The 23301-nt window shown below is 39.0% G+C and overlaps 1 protein-coding gene across 1 annotated transcript in view; it reads right to left on the reverse strand.

The window, feature by feature from the left end:
* The window catches only part of rnf19b (ring finger protein 19B), a 44205-nt gene that overhangs the window by 17069 nt on the left and 3835 nt on the right, over positions 1 to 23301 (reverse strand). Inside the window, exon 2 of the mRNA XM_044171893.1 lies at positions 5885 to 7181. Coding sequence (XP_044027828.1) covers positions 5885 to 6546 — 662 coding nt within the window. The 5' untranslated portion in view covers positions 6547 to 7181. The remainder of the gene's footprint in view (positions 1 to 5884; positions 7182 to 23301) is intronic.

Genomic DNA, 23301 nt, shown 5'->3' on the forward strand with positions numbered 1-23301 from the left:
GGTATTTTGGTGCCCAGCACAGAGCGCACTAGTTCCAATAGTTGAGATATTTCAGTCTGGAAGAGCAAGGTGGACAGACCGATCGACAGACATCCCTACAGCTGTGTTGCTAGCATGGCTAAAAAACAACTAGAGAAAAAGAGAAAGATCGAACATGTGTGTGTTTGTGCTCTTTATTTGGCTAACTCTGGACTTGTTGCACGTACAAAGCACAGGTTGCCACGATAGCTTTTTCCTGGGAGAGCATCCCACGTCAACGCTGTCTCACGATTGGTGGATTTTGATGCAGTGCTGAGAGCAATTTGTGCTGACATTTCCAGGATGGGAGAGGAAAAAAGAAACAAACAGAGAGGGACAGAGATAGATAAAACAAAAGAACATACAAGGAGGGTATGTAAGATCATGAGCTGAGATGTAAATGTGAAATACAACATGACGGAGTCCAGGAAAAACACAGAGGAGAGGGGGTGAGAGGCGGAGTTGTATGAGTGCTGACATGCTGCGTGTTGAGAGGAAACGTGCACAGTCAGTCCTGTTAATGTTCAGCTCCAGCAAGAGCCACCTGGAAATCCTGCTGAGCCTATAAGCAACGTTAATGCAATGTTACACACACACAGATGCACTCTAATAGCAGGCTGTATTTAACACCAGGTTGAACTAAACGTGCATCAATCTGACTCACACAGACACAGGAAAAACACAAGCGCACATTACCCATCAGTCAACAACAAAGGCACACAATTCAGAACAATGACACACACGTGCAGAGAGTCCAGTGAGTACGTATTGATCTGTTTAATTAAGTCCCAACTCCTGTTACCCCTGGCAACGCTCCCTCTATGCCACATCGATAGTCGCCATAGCAACTGACAGCCAGAAGAGACGGCAGAGGGCCACTCTTTGTTCTCACTGGATGCTCAGGCCTGGCAATCATACAGGCCGAGACCTTATTGGCCGGATGAGAAGAGCAGGTCAGAGGTGAACAACTGTGTTATGATGGTTAAGATGAGAAGTCAGAAAGATTTACCAGTTGTAGATTTTTCAGAGCCAAGTGAGCTTTTTTGACGCGTATCAAGGTTTCTATGTTATCATATTTTAAGGTTTAGTTTTTAAAAAGCTCAGTTGCCTCTGAGGCTCAGAAAAACAAGCTGAAAACACAACATTAACATTTGTCTCCTAATGTAGCAAATGTGTTAGCAAACAGCTTATTTACACATCCAGCAGACACGAAGCAACATTAGCATTCATCTGGAGTCAAATTTCTGTCCACCTGATGAAATGAAAGTCCGATATTCACTCTGCTTTTAGCTCTCCAATTCCCGAGGGAAATATCTGGCTCTTTAGCTGCTAAATGCTCCACTATGTTCACCAGTTGGTCACTACTGTAACTTTGTCTGTCTGCTGAGGTAGTGCACAGTGGGTTTTTGGAGCTATAGAGAACAGATGCCTGTTGGGTCTGAAGACGATGATGACAGTGAACGAAAATGGTGCAGCTGTTGACCGTAAAACCAAAACAATGAACTGAAAGATGGTAAGGCGCACCACGGAGCTGAGGGGAACTGCAGCGACCCCTTCACATTACAAATTGTCATGTGATCATTGTTAATATGAAAATACTGTGCAGCTTTAATGCCACTTTAAACGACTGCAGTTGAAAATTAGCCGGCTGGCTAACACTAGCACATGTACAGATGTTGATTAAGGTGCGTTGTCCTTATAAATAAAGAAAATGAAAGTACAAAGCAACAATCCCCTCTCAACCTGTCAGGAACTGTCTGGAATGAAAAGAATTGAGCTTTGTTTTTCCTTGTAATAGTCTTGTAACCAGACTGGTGAAATCTTGTTCCCCTGAATATCGTTTTTGGATTTCATCATCTGCAGGCAGCCGCATGAAGGGATTTCTACACTGACTTTCACTGTAAAATTCAGATCATTTATTGTAAACTGCAAACCATTTATTTTTATCTACTGTTTCGTTATGTATCCTATTTCTAGGATGAAAATAGGCAAAGATCTCATTTTGAGAAGGATCTAAACTGATTCTATGTTTATCCTTCACTTGTCAGTTACTGTCATATACATTGTCTACCAGATATATTTCGAAAAAGATAAGATGCAAAAACCAGGTCACATTTACATAACTTTCCCCCAAGTGGGCCAATATGCAACACACACACACACACACACACACACACACACACACACACACACACACACAATAGGGCCATTGTCAGCTATAAACACTCTATTCACAGTTATATTGAAGGGAATTTACACCTATTGCATAGTTTCTGTGGAAGCCACTTCTCCAGAGACCGACAGTCTGAAGCTGTAGCTACCAGGTGTGTGTGTGTGTGTGTGTGTGTGTGTGTGTGTGTGTTTTTCAGAGCTGTTTTCTCTGTCTCCAGCCAGGGCTGTTTGTGGTGAATAATAATTTGGACTTAGTCAACTTGTCTGATTTAAAGAGGTGGTGAGTCACAGCTGGCGTCAGACAGAGGATCGTCCCGGTAAATATGTAGGTCAGCAGTCAACCTCTCCTCCTTGGACACTGCTGGTGCAAACACACACTTTGGTTTTGGGTTTTTTTCATCAGAAAACTGTATTAACTTAAATGCATACCTTGTGTGCTTATCTTAAACTTCATAACCTACATGACTAACTGCAACCTTTACCCGAAACGTATCCCCAATTCCAACCCTAACCCTTCGAATCCTTACTTTTATCCATGGAGGTTGGCCAGAAGGTACAAAGCATGATTACACTGTCCACTCAATGCAGAGAGAAAGTAACATGTAAACCTTAACAACAGTTATACAAGCAATTAAATGTGCCTCTCGAGGTTCACTTTCATCCCTATTGGGAGTGAAAATTATCCCAAGTTACAGATTTTTGCTCAGGCTCAGTCTTCAGATTACAAAAACAAGGAACTATAAAAACAGAAATGGATGTTTGCTATCACTCAGTGCTCACATGGTTCTGACCGTGACAGCAGAGGTCTGACACAATGCAGACAGTAAAAACACCAAACCTAATTAAACTGAAAAAGGCAGACTGAAATTTGCAGTATTCCTCAGAAAAAACAGAGATCAATGCAGTTTATTCGCCAGATTGCCATGAAATGTACTACATACTGTATATACAGATATTTACGGTCTCCAGAGAATACATTAATTCATACTAATTTTGGTGACCCCTGACCTAACATGTAGAGTTAAAGTTTCTCTTTGACCTACACAAAATGATGTTATTCATAGTCCCCTGAGGTTGAACCCTAATGTTTTAGTAACTCCCTGGCTGCTCCTTTCGGAGAATCATAACGCCAAAATATCCACTTCTACACAGGAAATATTAAAATCAAATGAGCAGATAGCCAAGATACTGAAAAAGCACATCAAAGTGAGACTATGTAACTTTTGCTGTTGCTGGTGAGCTATAGTGTGTTTACTTCCTGTTTTACTTTTGATAAAAACTATTTAAAGTTTTATCTGTGACATATGTAACAGTAGCACAAGTAGAGAAGAGTTAAACATTTAGTGAATTAACTCAATTATGTCAGTTAGTATATAAAGTTTGCTAACATTAGCTACTATATGCTACTGGTCATACCAGACTAAGTAAGGGTGTAGCAGCAAAACCCCTGAGTGTGTTGAATTGAGCAAGACTGTATTTTACTGATTATGAATTCCGGTTTTTATTTGTAAGAGAAAAACGTGTTATTTCTTATTTGAAAAGTCATAGTTGCGCTTTAATGCTCCCCAGAAGATGAACTCCTACCATTTTAAAACTCTGTAAACTTTCCAAATTGTAAACATTGTGCACAAGATATCTCATAATCTAAAAGGCAGGTTGTCGTGAGATTTGCTGAGCACATTCATGCTCCAATGAGGATAAACTATTTGGATTTTAATGACCCAGTGTTTCTTCTAGTACCCACCTCAGGGCAATGTTTCACAGCCTGCAGACCTGTTGAATGTTCTTGAATGTATGCAAGAATTTAGAAAATATTAAATATAAAAAAACATTCTACCCTATAGTTTTTTTTCACAAAATAAACTATACACCCTTTGTGTAGGGGTATGACACGTAGTCATGGAGAAAGAGAAATAAACAGAAATGCAAACACGAAGGCACATACAGACAGATTTATGCAATGATACCACACAGACGCTATGGCCTTCCCCTGTGACAGTACCAGTATTACTGTACAAAGCCACAGCAGAAAATATAACCGAAAATCTGCGTTCCCCCTTCCCACACACACATACACAGAAACACAAACACAATGAATCACTCCTGCTTTCTATGACGAAACAAACGCCTCTCATTTGTTCCAGAAACCTAACGAGAGCTGCTGTACCTCCAAACCCATCTCACTCTCCTCTCCTCCGACCACAGGGCGAGCACTGCAGCCCTCTAACCCAGTTACAGTTTCTCTCCTCCACTTTTAAATTCAACTTCCTCAGCCTGTGTTTCTCTCTCTAACAGAGAAGGTTACGCTGGTTCCTGTTGTCTCAAACCCAGAAAGTGAAATACAGTAATTTATTGGGATTCCGAAGCAATACTGTTCCTCTGAAATTCAGGCAATTAGAGGAGAAAGAATGAGGAAATAACCTAACAGCCACTGAGCGAGTGATTTGATGCAGAAAAAGAGGTAGAAAGAGGAAGAGAGAGAAAGAGAACAGGGCTATTAGACAAGTAGAGATGATATTACAGCAATTGGCCTGATAATGATGATAAACAACAGCCATCCTCTCATTAGCAGTGCTTCCAAAGACTAATGTGAGCTAATAGCCGATAAGTTCTTCAATCAAAACCAGATGTTAAAGCCGTGACTCCATTTTAATCTTAATATACACTAACTTTGTTTATTTGTCCAGGCTTTGAGAAACTACTCTAAATGACAAAAGTTCTTTAGAAGATATGAAACTACATCTGTCATATATCATGAAATGCCTCCGGCTTTGCTACACTTTCACTTTTTATCTCACTCATAGTAGTTTAGTTTCTGTTTCTCACAATTACTTACTGTTTTTATTCACTGATTGCACAGTTCCCTTAAGGGCAATATAGTTCATTTCAGTTCCAGCCCAATCCTTTGAGCGATTTCATATTTGTACAGCTTAATCTCCAATCAGATAACTTGATAATATCACAGAAACAGGAAGATGGAAACAAACAAAGCTGAAGCTGGTGCAGATCGGACCAGCAGCTTATGTCCTCTATAACATTCATAATCTTCATGATTTAGTTTATCCTAACCCTAGTTCCAATCCTAAAATTGTCCTTTTCTCTTATGAGGACTGGCCAGAATGTCCTCAGCTTACTCACACAGTCCACGGAAGAAAAAGTTAAAATTAATCTATTAGTCGACTGACAGAAAATGAATTGTCAACCATTTTGGCAATTGTCTATGTCTAAAATATCAAACATTCGCTGTTCAATTTTCTCAAATGTAAAGATTTGCTGCTTTTCCTTGTTTTTAGATGATGGTAACTCAAATATCTTTGGGTTTTGGGTTGTTGGACCGTCAAAACAAGCTATTTGATGATGTCAACTTGGGCCTTCAGAGCTTGTGACAGGCTTGTGACAGCTTGTTTGTTTTTTGTTGTTTTTTTTTTGACAGTTTTCAGATTTTTATAATTAAACAATTGATCACAAAAATATAGGTTGCAGCCATACATAGAGAGAGTCAGAGTCATAAACATGTAGCCTGGCTGCTGAGGGGACAGCAGGGTAAATACACTTCATAATAAAAACAGAAAGATGAAAAACAAAAAAGCCTGAAACGAGCACAGATGAGCCAGCTGTGGATTAAATCCCAGACCAGCACCTTAAATAAACAGCAGTGAGGACAGGGCTGTAAACATCATGGACAGTTTCTTACCCGCAGTCAGGTGCCGGGCACCATCGGCAGTCTGGATCAGAGGCGAGGCACCTCCGCAGCAGGAACTCCTCATACTTCTCCAGCAGGGCTGCATCATCCAAGATGTCCGCCACCTGTTGTGGGGCCAGTCTCTCGGCACACTCGGGGCAGCTGAGCTGGACTCGACTCTCTGTAATCTCAATGCGGAGGTACTGCCGCAGGCAGCAGAGGCAGGAGCGGTGGCTGCACCCCAGCAGCTCGGGGAGCTGGTCGGCGGGCTGGCGCACCAGGCACAGGGGACACTCCAAGAGGCTGGCCTCCCCAGAGGAGGGGGCTCCATCCAGGGATGGCTGGCTGGAGGAGAGTGGCTTTGAGGGGGTGCTGGAGGCAGCATCCTGGGGGGTTGTGGTGGCTGTGGTGGTGGTCGTTGTGGGAGTAGCAGAGGCTGCAGCGGGCGCTGAGCTCAAGGCAGAAGGGAGAAGCTGTTGTTGTGTGTGGAGATGATGGGATAAAGGGGTGGCCGCTCCTCCTTTGGGGCCCCTGGTGCCCCGAGAGCCCCGTTTGCTGTGGAAGAGGCTGTGAAAGGAGATGCGGCCCTGGCGTTTGCCCGCTGCACGGCACTTAGGGTTGGGGACGCCGCTCACTGAAGAGTGAGGTGACTCTGAGTCCTTTTCTGATCCCATTTTCCCCAGAAGAGACACACAGGGCCAGTTATTGTCCCCTGATGCACACTAATGTTTCGCAGAGGGACACTTTGCTACACAAACACACACTCTGTCACACACACAAGGGAGGATTTGTCCCCCTGTGAATGCCAAACTGGAATGCAAATGCAATTCAAGTTCCTGTTAGAGACACTTGAGTCAGTCACCTCCTTTTCTTCCTTTTATGAGAAACAAAACGTTATCAGGAAAAGAAGTGAGATACAGGGGCAGAAACAGAAAATCAAAGAGATTGTGCAAGTTCAAAGTGAAAAAAATCCCCTTTGTCTCCCAGAGTTTCTCTCAAACTTGGCAGTAAAAAGGTTAAAAAAGATGAAAAACAAGTCTTTCATCTATCAGGCAGATGTTGAGGTCAAGCATTACTGCGATGCTCACTATCAAAGAAAAAGATTAATGTCTGTTCCAATGAATGACTCTCCCTAAAAATAGAGAAGGTAAGAAAAGGCAACAGAAAAATCCACAGGACAGAGTTCAGTCTGAATGTTGTAATAATTCCTCAGTTCGGATTTAATTCTCTTCAGCTGCATTCAGAGCCGCTCCTCTGCTCGTCTTCCTCTCGTTCGTAGCTGAACGCCGGTCTCTCTGAACGGTCTTTTCTGTCAGGAAGAAGAGAGCAGGAAGTTAGCACAAAGAGCATGCTCAGTATGACACACACCTCTCCTCCTCCCTGTCCTCTCTCTCTCTCTCTCTCTCTCTCTCTCTTTCTGCTTTGCTCTTCCTGGGTTTCAATTTGATCATTAACTCTTGTGACCCTGAACTGATAATCTATTTGTGCTAATTACATTTAAATACACAGACAAACTCATACACGTGAGAGAATGTTGCACTAGATGCGTTAAGTGACCATAATCAAAAGGTTAAAACAACAAAATTTTATGAAGAGACGCACGTTAAACCACCAATTAAACACATGACATCATCAGCCATTCTGACCAATCATGTATCATGTGAAACCAGTCTGTCTATCTCTCTTCATCACACTGAGCACCGCAAGCTCTTCCTCCACTTCACACTGCGCTGCTAGTGCCGTTACCATGGCGACGCTCACTATGAGCGAGGCAAACAGCGACCCACTCTGTGACTCTGGCACTTATGTGTACACACACACACACAGACACACACACACACACACACACACACACACACACACACACACACAGTCACATAAGCATGAGCACAGTTGAGCATACCCTGGTAAATTAATACACATTGATACACATGTAAATATACACACACACACAAGTATATATTTACACACAAATACATATTGTATTATATAGCCTATACATACAAAAATATACACACACTAAAAAACAGACATGAAAACACACACAAAACACATATACACACACAAGCATATTTATATAGATATATACACGCACTTTCAAATCCAAAAATATACACCCAATAGAAACGGACATAAAAACGTACAACATTTAAAAAGACACATTCAAACCTGTAAGAGACCACACACAAGCTGAACATCCCATATATGTACACACTTACTCACACACAGTTGAGCATACACTGGTAAAGAATACACATGGATACACATGTAAATATACACATCCAATATGCACAAACACACACACACACAGCATACACACATACATATTTTCTATATATACATAAATATACACACTTAAAAATGCAAAAACACAAACACAATCAAACAGACATGAAAACACACAAGCTGAAAATCATCACACACACACACACATTACATATATACTGTATGTGCACACTGCACACACACATCTCTAAATGAACATATAATAATGTTAATATGTATGCACAAACACACACACAAGCACACACTTATAAACAAATACATATTTTCTATATATACAGACAAACACACGCAAACACAAACAGACATGAAAACACACATGTATACACAAACATACACACACACACACACACACACACACACACACAGACACATACAGGGTAGTGCTGATGCAGCAAACGTCAGACCATTCAGGAGATTGTGACCCGTGTGTGTGTGGGGAGAGTGTGTTCAGGTGATTGACAGATAGCTGACCAATCACTGAGGAGCAGGCAGACAGCAAGACGTCTGCCAAGTGTTGGCTTTAGGCTAAACTGAAAACTCAGAGTTCGCTACAATTTTCAGGTCATAAAAAAGCAGACAATCCCAGGCTGATTATAGACCTTTATTTTATTTGGATATTTATCCTAAAAGCTTTTCAGAAAGCATGAGGAGAACTGGGGATACGTTTTTTTGTTGTATTTATGGTCATTTCAATGCACTTTGATTAACATTTCTGTATTAGTTTGGTGTTTTTAGAAACTTTTAGAGCTCTGTTTCGAATTTGAAAATGTCTGACTTCTGCGCCCCCCAGTGGTAGCATCAAAAAGCAGTGGTGAAAGACGTTTTCAGATCTTTTACTTACTCCACTGTAAGTTTATAAGTCCGGCAATCAAAACCTTACTTAAGTAAAAGTATGTAAGTATTATCAGCAAAATTTACTGAGGATATCAAAAGTAAAAGTACTCATTCTGCAGTAAAATGCTCCCTGTCACTGTTTTAGTATTCTATATGATGTTTCTGGATTGATATTACTGCTGCATTAATGTGGATGTTGCATTATACTGCTGTAGATGTTTAAGGTTTAGCTAATTTTAACTACTTTAAATACTGTTGGCAGTAGGCGATTTAAGGGGGGATGAGGGGGATGCCATCGCCCTTGTTAGCAAAATGACCAAAATCCGTCCTCCTCGTTAACCTGCTCAAAAGATGCTATCCCCGTTAAATCATATTCTGTAAGATCATCACATGTTTGTAGCGTGACAATCACGTATCTCTAAAAAGTCAACTTTTCATGAGCTCAGTTTTCAGCTTTGTGATGATGCTTTTTCCAGCTAATCCAAGAGAGGTTTAAAATAGTTTATTTAGCTTAAGTAGTCCTGATGTAGCAGAATTTCCTCAACCCTAAAAGAAACACTTCATCCTTCAGTTTATCACAAACATTCAAAATCACCAAATTTGGATATACATGGTTTTCACTGGACAGGAAGGGGTATGAAAAATTGTAATCTGAGAAATAACTACTACTATACAATATTTGAGATGTAGTGGAGTAGAAGTATAAAGTTGCATAAAATGGAAATACTCAAGTAAAGTACAAGTACCTTGAATTTGTACTTAAGTACAGGATTTTGATATTTTAATTCCATGTGCAGGTCTGGAAACGATTTAATACAAATTAATTTGCAGTCTAAGAAGTCTTTCAGCCTCCTGTATGATCAGTACATTCATCTAAACCAAACCATAACTTCACACTATCTTTAACCTCTGTGATCAATTTGATGATTCCTCTCTAAGATAGAAGAGACACTTCTGACGCTTCACCACAAAGTAAAAAATAATCTCCTGTTAACTTGCTGTCATGTTTCTGAAGCCCTCAAACAGATGTGAGATATTGATAACCTATATCACTGTACCAACACGCTGCAGGCTACAGGAAGAGGAAGGAAAAATACTTCTGAGCTGAAGTCATAAATCAATAAAAGAGGAGGATTTCCACCGTTAGACAAAGTAAATAGTGAAACCTTTATGTGCATTTTTCTTTACACACAGCTACATACTGTACACCAACACATACACATCCATTAACGGTTGCCATGGCAGCCATCACTCTCGCCATCTTCTCGGTCAAACTGGGTCTTCACTGAAATGTGTGTAACTGTATAAAAAGCCTACAGTTCCTAAATATACCCAGCCACCAGCTTGTAATAGCCCTCTCCTCTGCTGCACCCTGAGCATCTCACACACACACACACACACACACACACACACACACACACACACACACACACACATCACATACACTATGTGTGTGATGCTTTTTGAGATGAGACATTTGATTTTGATACTATTTTACAAACTTGAACAGTAGATCAAGGGGGGGTGCATGTGTGTGCGCGTCCTCCTCCTCCAACACAGGACTCCCATTTGGCCCAGTGGTCAGTGCTCCCAGTACTGGAATCAAACTGGTGAATTGTGTGTCAATTCTGTAATGTTCTTTCATGGAGAAACACCTCTTTCTAACAGACGTCTCCAATGACAACACACACACACACACGCACACACGCACACACACACTCCTCCACAACTTGCTTTTGTTTGTTTTCAGGAAAAATAGGGATGGGAGATTCTCAAGCAAAGATAAAGATGTCTTTTCCAAGCAGTTATCATCAAAGAAAGAGATCAGAAAGATGTATTTCTTCATCTTGTGCCAGACCTCTTTATCTGCTCACTTGTTTCTTACATTTCCAATTTAAGACTCAATTCTGATCTACTGTTCCAGTTTGAGTCACGTCTGAGTGAACAAAAACACAACACATTCAGGTATATGAATACTTGAATCTACTGTTATATGAAACACGTTTTTTAATACTTTTTAAAGGGACAGTTGACCCCAAAATACATATCTTTCCTCTTACCTGTAGTGCTATTTATCCATCTAGATTGTTTTGGTGTGAGTTGCCGAGTTTTGGAGATATCGGCCGCAGAGATGTCTGCATTTTTTTAATATAATGGGACTATATGGCACTCGGCTTGTTGTGCTCAAAGGGCCAAAAAATACATTTGAAAAACTCAACAGCAACGTCTCTTTCCAGAAATCATGACCCGGTTACTCAAGATAATCCACAGATTTGTGGTGAGCCGTTTCATGTAGGAACTATTGGTAGAAATAAAATAGAAAGAAAATAGTTCCTACATGAAACTGCTCACAACAAATCTAATCAAAATTAAAACCTACCTTTGTACCTTTTTCATTGGATAGTTCCTGATTTAAATCAAAATGTAGTCAATTTCAGACTTTTTGTGTTTAGATGACTTTTAACACTCTTAAATATTATATTTTATATAATAAAAATTCAGTTAAATTATTGCTATTACATTTTTCACTATTCACTTGATTATTCTTATATGGGTTTTTTTGTAAAGCACCTTGTAATCATTAATTTTAAGAAGTGCTATCTCAATACACTTTTGTCTTATTATATCTTCATATTTCTCAGGTATCATATTACCCCTAGTATTGAAACATTCAAAAAAATGTGTTGGTCTTGTGACCGTTACTATCCTACCTGTTTTGATATTTTGTGCTTAGTTGTTTTATTTGTGAGGCACTTTGTAGCTTTTGTTTTGAAAAATGCTACATAAATACATTTCTATGCACCTGACAGCATTTAAGTTCTTGTGAAACACCTCATCAGCATTAACTTGGCGTATGTTAAATAAACAAAACTAGTTCAGATTTAGCCTTCATCATTTGCAGTGGAAATTATATCAGTATCCCAGTCGTTAGACAACGAGAGTCTACAGATTCGATTGGTTCTCTAAAGACATTCACATGGTGCAAAATGTGCATTGATGATTGAATAATTTGATGCTTTAAGTTATAGCAGGAGAAATTGTGTGTGTGTGTGTGTGTGTGTGCAGTGATCATACCGTCGTTTGGCAGATAGGTCTGAACAGCCTGAGAACTTCACAATCTGGACTTGATTTGCTATCAACATGCTCACATACACTTTGTTCCACACTCGTCCTCCTACTCCACTGCTGCTCAATTCAACTCACACAGACACACGCACACGCACGCAGACACACACACACACGTACCAACTAAACTTCCTCTTCTCACACTCTCACTGCACTGGTAAAGCATTTGTCTTTCTTCTGTAGTTTTTATCGTTTAACTTGTCTTTTCAGTGGCTCTCTCATTCTTTTTCCTTTCTTTCACTCTCTCCTAAACACACACACACACACACACACACACACACACACACACACACACACACACACACACACAGCAGGCTGCTCTGGTGCACCGTTCTCCAGACTCTCAGCCCTCAATGCCTGTTTTAATCATTTTCTCCTCCCTGTTTTCTATATCAAGGCTTCAGAAACACACAGCGGGGGAACAAAAATTGAGATCTTTTTCTTAAGCAAAAGCAGCAATACCTGTAGAAATGCTCTGTTACAAGTAAAAGTCATGCATTCAAAATGTTACTGAAATGTTACTAAAAGTATAAAAGTATTAGCATCAAAAGTACTCACAATGCAGAATGGCCCATTTCAGATTAACACATATTATTGGATTATAATTATTGATGCAGTCATGTGTGCATCACTTTAACGTTGCAGCTGGTAAAGGTGGGGCTACTGTAATTTTAATTAGGCTACTTTAAATCAATAAAGTCTTATCTTAACCTATAATAATACATCATAAATAATTTGTTGATTATATTTTGTATTATTAATCTCAATCCACAAAGTAACTAGTAACTAAAGTTATCCAATAAACGGAGTAAAAAGTGGAGTAAAAAGTGCAATATTTGCCTCTAAACTGTTGTGGAGTTGAAGTATAAAGTAGCAGAAAATGAAAATACTCCAGTACAATACCTCAGAATTCTACATAAATACAGTACTTGAGTAAATGTACTTTCCACCACTGGAAACGCAGTCAGTCAGGTTGCCCAGGTCCATCCAAACAGACATCAAGGTTTTGTTTTCAGTCTGGACTGACAAAAGGTTCAATGCAAATAAACTGTTCATGAATGTGTACCCTGTGTGTGTGTTGTGGTTTGTAGGCAAACATCATGCAACACTAACAGCTAACACTGACTGTCTGTGATTCCCATGATGCAAAAATAATATTGTGTCACAGTACCAGTTCTCAAAACTGGTTCTCACAACAAAAAAGGCTTATTCTCACCATCTGTGCCAGGACTGCAATTAGCTGAAATTAAGGTTTGAAAATACAGCAGCACTCTGTGTTCTCAGGACAAAAACATACTGTTTTATAGGGTGTGATATTTCCAGTGGTCTAAGTACAATTAAGTATTGTATTTAAATACAAATCTGAGGAACATGTACTTTCCATTTGATGCCACTTTATACTTCTACTCCACTACAATTCACAGGCAAATTTTGTACTTTTATCAAGATTTTACATAAATAACATTTGATGAGCTTATAAAATCTGATACATTGTTACAGATTAAACTACAACAGTATATAAAACAGTTAAAAATTAGCTCCACCTTAAGTAACTACGCCTACATCATTAAAAGGCTGCTTACTCGTTTAAGCATCAGTAATAACAATATAAAGGTATATTTTAGAATAGTATACCAGTCACTTTTCCGCATTTAGTACTTTAACTTTTTAAATGTTTTTGAAAATATGTACTTTTACTTAAGTAACATTTTCAATGCAGGACTTTGCTACATTTACTTAAGTAAAGGATCTGAATACTTCCTCCATTTCCTTGTTTTACTCGGTCTGTCCATTTGTCCAATACTTAAGTCCAGAGTACAACAAAAAACTGGCCAGATTCTCATGAAATTTGGTACAACTTTCATGGTCCCCAGAGGATGATTTCTAATGATTTAGGTGAATCGCTGACCTTTTGTCCAACACCACTATAAAATTATCAAATGATCAAGCAAGCTTATAAAATTTTCCTGGACAAACACTTCACGTACCAATGACATGTCACCTTTTAAAATACTGGCCAGATTTCCTTTAAATTTGCTGTTCATGAGCCACAGAGGATCATTCCCATTGTTTTAATGACTCTCTGACCTTTCCTCCAGCGCCATCATCAGGCCAAAAAAAAATTCCACTTGTACACTAAAATATATTTGAAAAATACTAAAGGACAGATTTAGAGCTGAAACATTTAGTCAAATTAATCGATCAGTCAACAGACAGAAAATGAATCAGCTTTTTTGATAATGAATTCATTGTTTACATAATTTATCAATCCCAAACTTCAGTCAGTCTCTGTTAACAGCTTCTCCAATGTGAGAATTTGCTGCTTTTCTCTGTTTTATGTAATTGTAAACTGAATATCTTTGGGTTTTGGACGTTTTATAGTCAAAAAAATGCATTGATTGATCTACACATTACTCAGTAATTACTATAATTGTTATTTGCAGCCTTAGACAGATTGCAGTGCCCTTTACTGCACTTTGGGCATTCTTTGAGCTTTCATCTAACCCCACCCTCAGACCTAAATGTCAAATTTGCAAAAATGATATCTCATTATTTATTGATATGTTTTAAATAGGACGGTTGCCATGAAATTTCCTGAGAACTTTCATTCTCTCAATGGGTGACTCAGTGGTATTTCCTCTACTACAACTTCAGGACAAACTTTACATTTTAGTCTCACTTCTGGTTCTGAGAAAAGCTAAATCATGAGTATGTTGTTTGTTCAATCCAACACATTTGTATTTTGTGGTGTAATAAACACTGCAGCCTCTAAAGGTCACCAGTGGGGCTTTTAATATTGTGTCTTTATGGGATGTTAAAACGCTCAGTGGTCCAAAACTACCATAATGAAACCTTACAGCCCAATTCAAGGTTCATAATAGGTTTTCCTGAATCAGACACAAGACATAGAGACAGAGAGACAGAGACAGACAGAGAGAGAGAGAGACACACAGAGAGACAGAAAGAAAGAGAGACAGAGAGAGACAGAGAGAGAGAGAGAGACAGAGAGAGAGACAGACAGAGAGAGAGAGAGAGACAGAAAGAGAGAGAGACAGAGAGAGAGAGAGAGAGAGAGAGAGACAGAAAGAGAGAGAGACAGAGACAGAGAGAGAGAGAGACAGAAAGAGAGAGAGACAGAGAGAGAGACAGATTGACAGAGAGAGACAGAGAGAGACAGAGAGAGAGAGAGAGAGACAGAGAGAGAGAGAGAGAGAGAGAGAGAGAGAGAGAGACAGAGAGAGAGAGAGAGAGAGAGAGAGAGAGAGAGACAGAGAAAGAGAGAGAGACAGAGAGAGAGAGAGACAGAAAGAGAGAGACAGAAAGAGAGAGACAGAGACAGAGAGAGAGACAGAGAGAGAGAGAGAGAGAGAGAGAGAGACAGAGAGAGAGAGAGAGAGAGAGAGAGAGAGAGAGAGAGACAGACAGAGACAGACAGAGACAGAGAGAGGCAGGTGACACACTGTTCTGTTCTGTTTTAGATGGTGAATCTCAGCACTTTGGGATCCTCCAGTCTCTCCTTGCAGGGTACGACCAACCATCAGGCTGCAACTGGCAGCACACACACACACACACACACACACACACACACATACACTCAGTTGCCAGTTTCTATTATTTTGTCCACCCCATTTATATCAAAGAAGGTAGGCTAAATAATAGAGACACCTATCAGTATATAACAATACAACAGCACCACAAAACAACTACATCCTCCAAAATGATCAACACTCTGAAACTGGTTCAACAAAAACTGAACATTATAACCTTCATGAAGGAGGATTTATTGCAGGACTTTTGTGTTAGATTGTTAGTTTTAGCTAGGTGCACTTAATAAACTGGCAACTGAGTGTATATACAGATAGTATGGACTAGTGTGGAAATGATTAGTTGATTAATCAGTTGACAAACAATTTTGACAATCGGTTAATCGTTTAAGTCATTTGTTACGTAATAATGCTATACATTCCTGGTTCCAGCTTCTCAAATGTGAGGACTTGCTGTTTTTTTCTGTTTTATATAATTGTTAATTGAATATCTTAGATTTTTGGACTCTTTGTTGTGCAAAACAACCAATTTGAAGACATCAACTAGGGCTCTGGGTACTTGTGATGGCCAACAAAATATCGAATGTTGTTAGGTGAAACCCTAGCATGGACAACCAGCCATCAACAAACACAGTGAAAAATATAAAACTGTGTAACTGTATTTTTGGGGCTGTTTACACAGACACATAAAACAAGACATTATCTAAAAATTACTCAAAAATAAATAAGTTATCTACTAAAACAAATTAACAATACAACATAAGCAAAAAACAAGAATCAATGAAGCCATTTAGACTTCTTAAATAACATAAATAAGATAAATAAATATTTAATAAGAGTTTTATAAGACTGAACTGATTCAGCTTGCGTGGGCTCCTCTGGCAGGTTATTCCGCATTAGAGAGGCCATAATGAAGAATGATTGGCCACACACACACACACACACACACACACACACACACACACACACACACACACACAACCACAACCACAACCACAAACACAATGTAAAAAATACTCCATTACAAATAAAAGTCCTGTTTGAAATAACATGTACAAGTAGTATCATCAAAATGTGCTTAATGATGTCAAAGTACTCACGTTAAATGTCAGAGTGTGAATATATTATTTATATTAGGCGAGAAAAGATTATGGCTTTTATTAGCTAGAGCAAACCTCAAAATCTGCTGAGGAAGATCATGTGATGTGATCGAAAGCGCCAGAACATCCACTAAATGGGCCTTGTGGTGAGCTTGTTTTGTTAAGTATAACATCGATCATTCATATTACTGGATTATTACTACTGATGTATTAACATGTAAGAAGCATTTTGATGGTGTAGGCCTACTGATCGAGGTGGAGCTAATTATAACGACTTCTTACGCTGTTGGTTAGTTTCATGGATAACAAAGCATCGTATTTTATAAACTGATCACTTGTTTTGTTTTGAAAATCTGTTTCTGAAAAGAAGCTTGTACTGTATAGCAGCCAAATAACAGAAGTGCAGTAAAACATAAAGATCATTTCACTAAATAAATATATTAATTTAGTGAAATGAAATGAAGTAGAAGTGTTCAGTAGCATAAAATAGAAATACTCAAGTAATGTACAAGTACCTCAAAGTTGAACATAAGTGCAGTACTTGATAATGTACTTACTCAGCTTCCACCACTGCCCGTGACACTCTGCAGCCTTTTCTGGCCACATAATCACATCATGGTGGGAAAATGTGTTTTTCCCCATTCTGTATTGCTGCCAAACACATTATTTATTAAAAGTCCTGAGGCTCATCTTTCCTAAGAACTCCACTTCTGTTTATTGTCTTTGCTCATTCCTAGAAAATCGTTCAGGCTTTTTTGGCTCCGAACTTTGCTCGTCTTCCCTGCTGCAGTTGCTTGTGACACTTGTGAAGCTGCAGATCTGCTGGAAGAGCTAAATCTTATGAGTGCATCATCTAAAAACCTCAAATGTAACTCGTGCGCCCACACTGACCCACAAACATGCAGCCCCTCCTTTATGATTTGAGTACAGATCCAACATGCAACCATTACATCTAACCAAGCACACAAAGAAAACAAAACATGACTCGACAAACCAGTTCAACAGCCTGTATTTTATTATTATTTCCACATAATTAACTCTTAACTCAAGATAACAAACTTTGTTTCAAAGGTGGGGTATGCGATTCTGGAGAAATCCAATACCATGACAAATACCATGATATAGAGCGAATGACGACACTGCAAGTAATGTAACTAACGTTATCTAGGTTGTGGGTTAGCAAACTGTCGCTACAGTTGCTGCTGCGAGGCTAACAGCCAGAGATGACGAGACGGTTTCCCAGAGCAGCACAGCAGCTGCAGACAGCGATACACACAACTCTCCTGCTACTATAGCTAACATCACAACAACAGCAGATCTTGGCAAAATAGAAAGTAAGCTGAATGTCCGTGGGCAAGTCATTTAATGTTACCTGACACACAAATCATGTCTGGAATAGTGTTGTGTGGGTCGGTCCGAGACACTTTGTTTATTTCCTATTTCCAGAGCCAGGGCTGTGTACAAACACCAGCGCATACACTGAATGGACAGCTAGTGTGTGAGGAGATATTTGCTGAATTTGACAAAAAGACGTATAAGGGATTAGAATCGCATACCCCACCTTTAAAGGTTAAATAAGTCACTTACTGCAGTCACACAAAACAAAAAATATGAATCTAGGAATATTTCTCTTTCTAATGTTTCACTAAACAGACAAAACTGATTATCCTGTTGTTGCACTCAGTGTTCAAGAGCATCTTATCACTTTGGATAAGAGCATCAGCTAAAAGCCTGTATTCTAAACTGACTGATGATGACATTGTTCTAACGTGAACAGACAGATCCACAGAGAGCTGGGGTCCAGCAGACGGCTCGGCTCAGACTGTTAGCCTGTTTGAAGTGATACTCACTAAAACCCTGCTAATCTGAGAGCCGGGGGCCGACAGTCTCTGGACAGAACAGGTGGTCCCCTACTCAACCAGGAGCTAATGATGCATTATGTGTACGTGTGTGTATGTTTGTGTGTGTGTTTGGGGGAGAGAGCTAATTAGAGACCATCAGCTAATAGGCGCTGGGGTAACAAACCCCTCGCTAGCTGACCCTGCTGTAAAGATGCATCTCTGTCGGCTTCTCATGCTTCTACAGAGCAACAACCTGTAGTGAACTTGTGCTATCAATAAAATTTAAAAAAGACAAACGTGCCACTTAATAAACAAAATAAAAAGCTGATTGTTTTATAGGATATGGTTATACCAGAGATGGAAGAAGTATGCTGATGTGTTACTTAAGTAAAGTAGCAATACCACAATGTAAAAATACTCCATTACAAGCAAAGGTCCTGCATTCAAAATCTTACTTAAAAGGTAAGTACAGAAAAGTTATCACTTCTTCTGCTTCTTCGGTTCAAAAATAATGTCGCAAATTGATTAAATTTAACTGCAGAGCCCTGAAAATGCAATTAACACTTAATTTTGAGCTTATATATTTATATAATATTTAAAAGGTTTCACTAACTACAACAAATATTGATTCTATACAAATATTTAACCCAGATCAAATTGGGTAATCATAACAATCTTTCTGTCTCGGTTAACCTGCCTTTGATGATTTGATGTTGCTTGTGCTAACAACTGTTAAACTATTAGGTAACCATCCACTTGTTTTACAGCACTGCAGTAAAGTAAGAACAAAAGATGACTACCTGCTAACATAAACATGCTAACATTGTGTATATTGACTGCAAGTGCCACTGTTACCCAAGCTAACTCAAAGTGATGCCCCCAAATCTATGTTTTAAATATAAAACACTGTAGTTTTGAAAGGTGACCAAAAGGTTTATAGCGTGTTTCTTCACAAAAAAGGAACCACAGCTGCAGTCAGCTTGAATTATCGTCATTTTCAAACAGCAGTTTTCAGGGTGAAAAAAAGTATCAAACTGTCTGTAGAAAGTGGAAACATGTAAAATTATTCCTGCAGCATAATCCAATTCACTGCTGTTAAATTGTATGCTCACTGTGTTATTTACAAAATGTGTCTGAATATATATGCTACTTCAGCTGAAGCATCAAAGCCCAGAAGAGGATGCTAGCATGACATGGGAGCGGTGCATTTAGCCATATTGTGGCAATTATATTTATATTTCAGTATGGTTATGTTTAGAGACTGTTAGACTGTAATTAGAGAGGGACCCATGGCTAGTGTAACTAATGAAAGCTAGCAAGCAGAGTTATTATGGGGATTTTATTATTTCAGCAGCTGCACTTACCCAACAACAGTAAAGTAGCTGTTGCTCTGTTGTTAGGCATCGTCCAGCCCTGAGGTAGTTATAGCTTTATTGGACCACCTAGACCACCAGCACATCCTTATTATTAGTGGATAAATGTTCCTTATAAAAGAAGCAAGGTCAAGCAAAACATCATTACTTTAGAGGATCTCTGTATCTTTGTGAGAACATTTGGTTCTCTCCTAGAAAAAATACAGGAACACACACACATGTCAAGGCTACTTCCAGCAGAGCAGAAGGCCTGGCTGAGTCACACAGATTAGATATCACGACTGATTAAATGGGTTATAATGACACATTAGAGCAGAAAGAACCAAGTGCCAACCTCATGCTTCAGTGTTGATTCACGGTGTACTGGGTGACCTCACTGCTGCTTCCTCCAACACAGCTGCTTTCATCCCACAACCACAAATTAGGAATCTTTTTTTAAAATGAATAATTCAGAAAGGCCATGGCCTCTTTCAGCATCCCACAGTTATACGCACAACCATTTACATTGACACCTGCGACCTGCTCAGTCCAACTATCGTCCTCTAATGTTAATGGGGTGTTGGTGGGAATAAAGGAAACTGTTCATATCAAACCAGGAAACTTTTTACCATGCCAGTCCCATGTTTATCTTTCTGTCATTCTTAACTGGAAAAAAGTCAGATAAAATGCCAAAGAACAATTGTAGAAAAAGAAACTGTTCACCTAAAAATGAAAATAAAAGTTTTACAAGATAATCTTCGATCAAGATCCACTTACTAGCTTTTTCCGGACTGTTCAACTGCATCTCATGGTGTTTATCAGCAAACTGAAGTCAGCTCACTCACTAAGGTCAGTGGATGACAACTGAGCCAACTTCAGTTGGCTGATGAAGAGTATGAGATGCAGCTGAAAGCTCAAAGCTAGTAAGTGGACCTACTTTCGGCTCTGTGAGGTTGTACTTAGTTGAATGCTAAGGCTAGCATGGCAAACATGCTCACAGTAACGATGCGAACATGCTGATGTTCAGCAGATAATTCATCACTATCTGAGTTAAGTGTGTTAGCATGCTAACATGTGCTAATTAGCACTAAACATAGAGTAGGCCTACTGTTGCAGGTATTTATTTTTGACCTGATGATGGCGCTAGATGAAAGGTTAAGTCACCAAAGTTATTACAATTCATCCTGAGGAGGAGATAAAAGCGTGTACCAAATTTCATGGCAATCCATCGAATAGTTGTTATAATATTTTAGTTAGGACCAAGGCTAACATGGCTAATCTTTCTCACCCTCATGTATGTTTACAACAGACAACAACTTAACTGGCACAGCCCCCAGCCTTTCTCTGAAACAACTTGAGTGAGCAGGAAACTGGGTTTTCAGAGTTCACATTGGAGAAAATAAAGACCTCATATTCACTCTGAACAGCTCATGCTCTACCATCCAAGTCTTTTTAGTTCATATAACCGCAAAAAAACAAATTCAAACCAAAACCATCAAGCTAACACCATCGCTTCACAAGCATTCACCCTCACAACATGTGTTGCGCTTAACGTGTTATTAATGACATAAAAATAATGAACGCGTAATAATTACGACAACTTTTCACTTTGAGATTAACCATTAAATATCTTGCTCTTTGGCACCTAATCAGCTTCTTGCTGCGAGTTAGATGAGAAGATTGATACCACTCTCATGTCTGTACGCTAATCATGAAGCTAAAGCCAGTAGGCTGTTAGGTTAGCTTAGCACAAAGAATGTAAACAGCTAGCCTGGCTCTATCCAAAGTAACAAAATCTACCTACAAGCACCTCTAAAGCTCACTAATTACAGTTATATTTCTTTTGTTTACTCCTTGCAAAAACTGTGTAAACGGTCCAGTCTTTATGCTAAGCTAAGCTAACCAACTGCTGGCTGTAGCTTAATATTTATAGTACAGACATGAGAGTGGTATCAATCTTCTCATCTCACTCTCGGAAAGAAAGCAAAATTTCCCAAAATGTCGAACTATTCCTTAAAACCAGCATATTTGTGACCAGAGGGTCTTGCTCAAGGGCACTTGATGTTGTAATGTTTAGTGTTAGCATGTAAAGATTTTCATCTGTGTCTCCCATAAACCAAACCTGTTGCAAGAAATAAATCTGTCATCAGAAATCAGCTCGAATGATAAGATTTTCATGACTTGTTGGTTCTTTAGAATTTGAAAGTCAGTCATGAATACACAAAACTAAAAAAATTAAGCTGTTTCACTTCTCTTTCCGTGGTTTTTGTTCATGAGAATATAAACACTTCCAGTAAACTAGTGGGATGAAACTAACAGTTTAAACTAAGAAAACACAGCCTGACTAGAGCTGAAGTTTCTGTCACACAGAACATGAAGTACTTATTGTTTACTGTCAATATTTCACACATCTACAAGAAACACTTTCCAAACGGCAGGGCCACCCACATAAAATGCTGTAGATACCGTGTTATTTTGTAAGCAAAGTGATTAGTTTTTGGCGTGTGCATGTGGGGGCGAGTTGATAGAGTTATATCACCGCGAATAAAAGCAGTTGTGTGGAAAAGTCACACTGACAACCAGGCATAATGGCCTGCTCTTCCCAGGAATCCAGCTTACACACAATCTTAACAGTCTGTTTGTCAATGTGTGTGTGTGTGTGTGTGTGTGTGTGTGTGTGTGTGTGCATAATCCTCTCCCCTAAAAAACATCCAAACATCTGGCAAAATGCACCTCACCGTAAGATTTTTGTTTCCTTTAACACCCAAAAGCAAAATGCCAAATTAATTTCAATAGAATAAAATATTTAAAACTTGTGTGGGTGTGGGACAATATTTATTGTCTACTGATGTTACACACCCTTTTTTACTGGAAATAGACTACACAGTTGGCCAACAGAGAAACTAGTGTGTTTCTAATGTCTCTTTCTCTCTATCTCTCTATTAGGACTGTTATTGACTAAAACTCTTATTCCACTCAAAGTCATAGGCTTTTTTTTGACTAATCGATAAGTTGATTTACAGTAATCTAAGAAAATCTTCCAATTTCCAAAAGACCAAAGAATGTGAATATTTGTGAATATTACTGTGATGTAAACATGCGATATATAGGGTTGGGTATCGTTTTGAAAATTTTCCATACTGATGTCAGCATGATACCTGAGTTTGGTGTGGATATAGCTTGATAATCAGACTGTTAGCCATTTTCTGTTTTGCCCACACCAGTCAGCAGCAACTGAAGTATCTGCCCTGCCAACCTAATGTTTCAGTCTATTAGAAAATAACTTTAATATGTTAATCAAAGAAATATGCTGATTTAAAGCTGCTATAATAAATATTTATTCAT

This window comes from Siniperca chuatsi, linkage group LG17, assembly GCF_020085105.1.
Source record: "Siniperca chuatsi isolate FFG_IHB_CAS linkage group LG17, ASM2008510v1, whole genome shotgun sequence".
NCBI classification, from domain to species: domain Eukaryota; kingdom Metazoa; phylum Chordata; class Actinopteri; order Centrarchiformes; family Sinipercidae; genus Siniperca; species Siniperca chuatsi.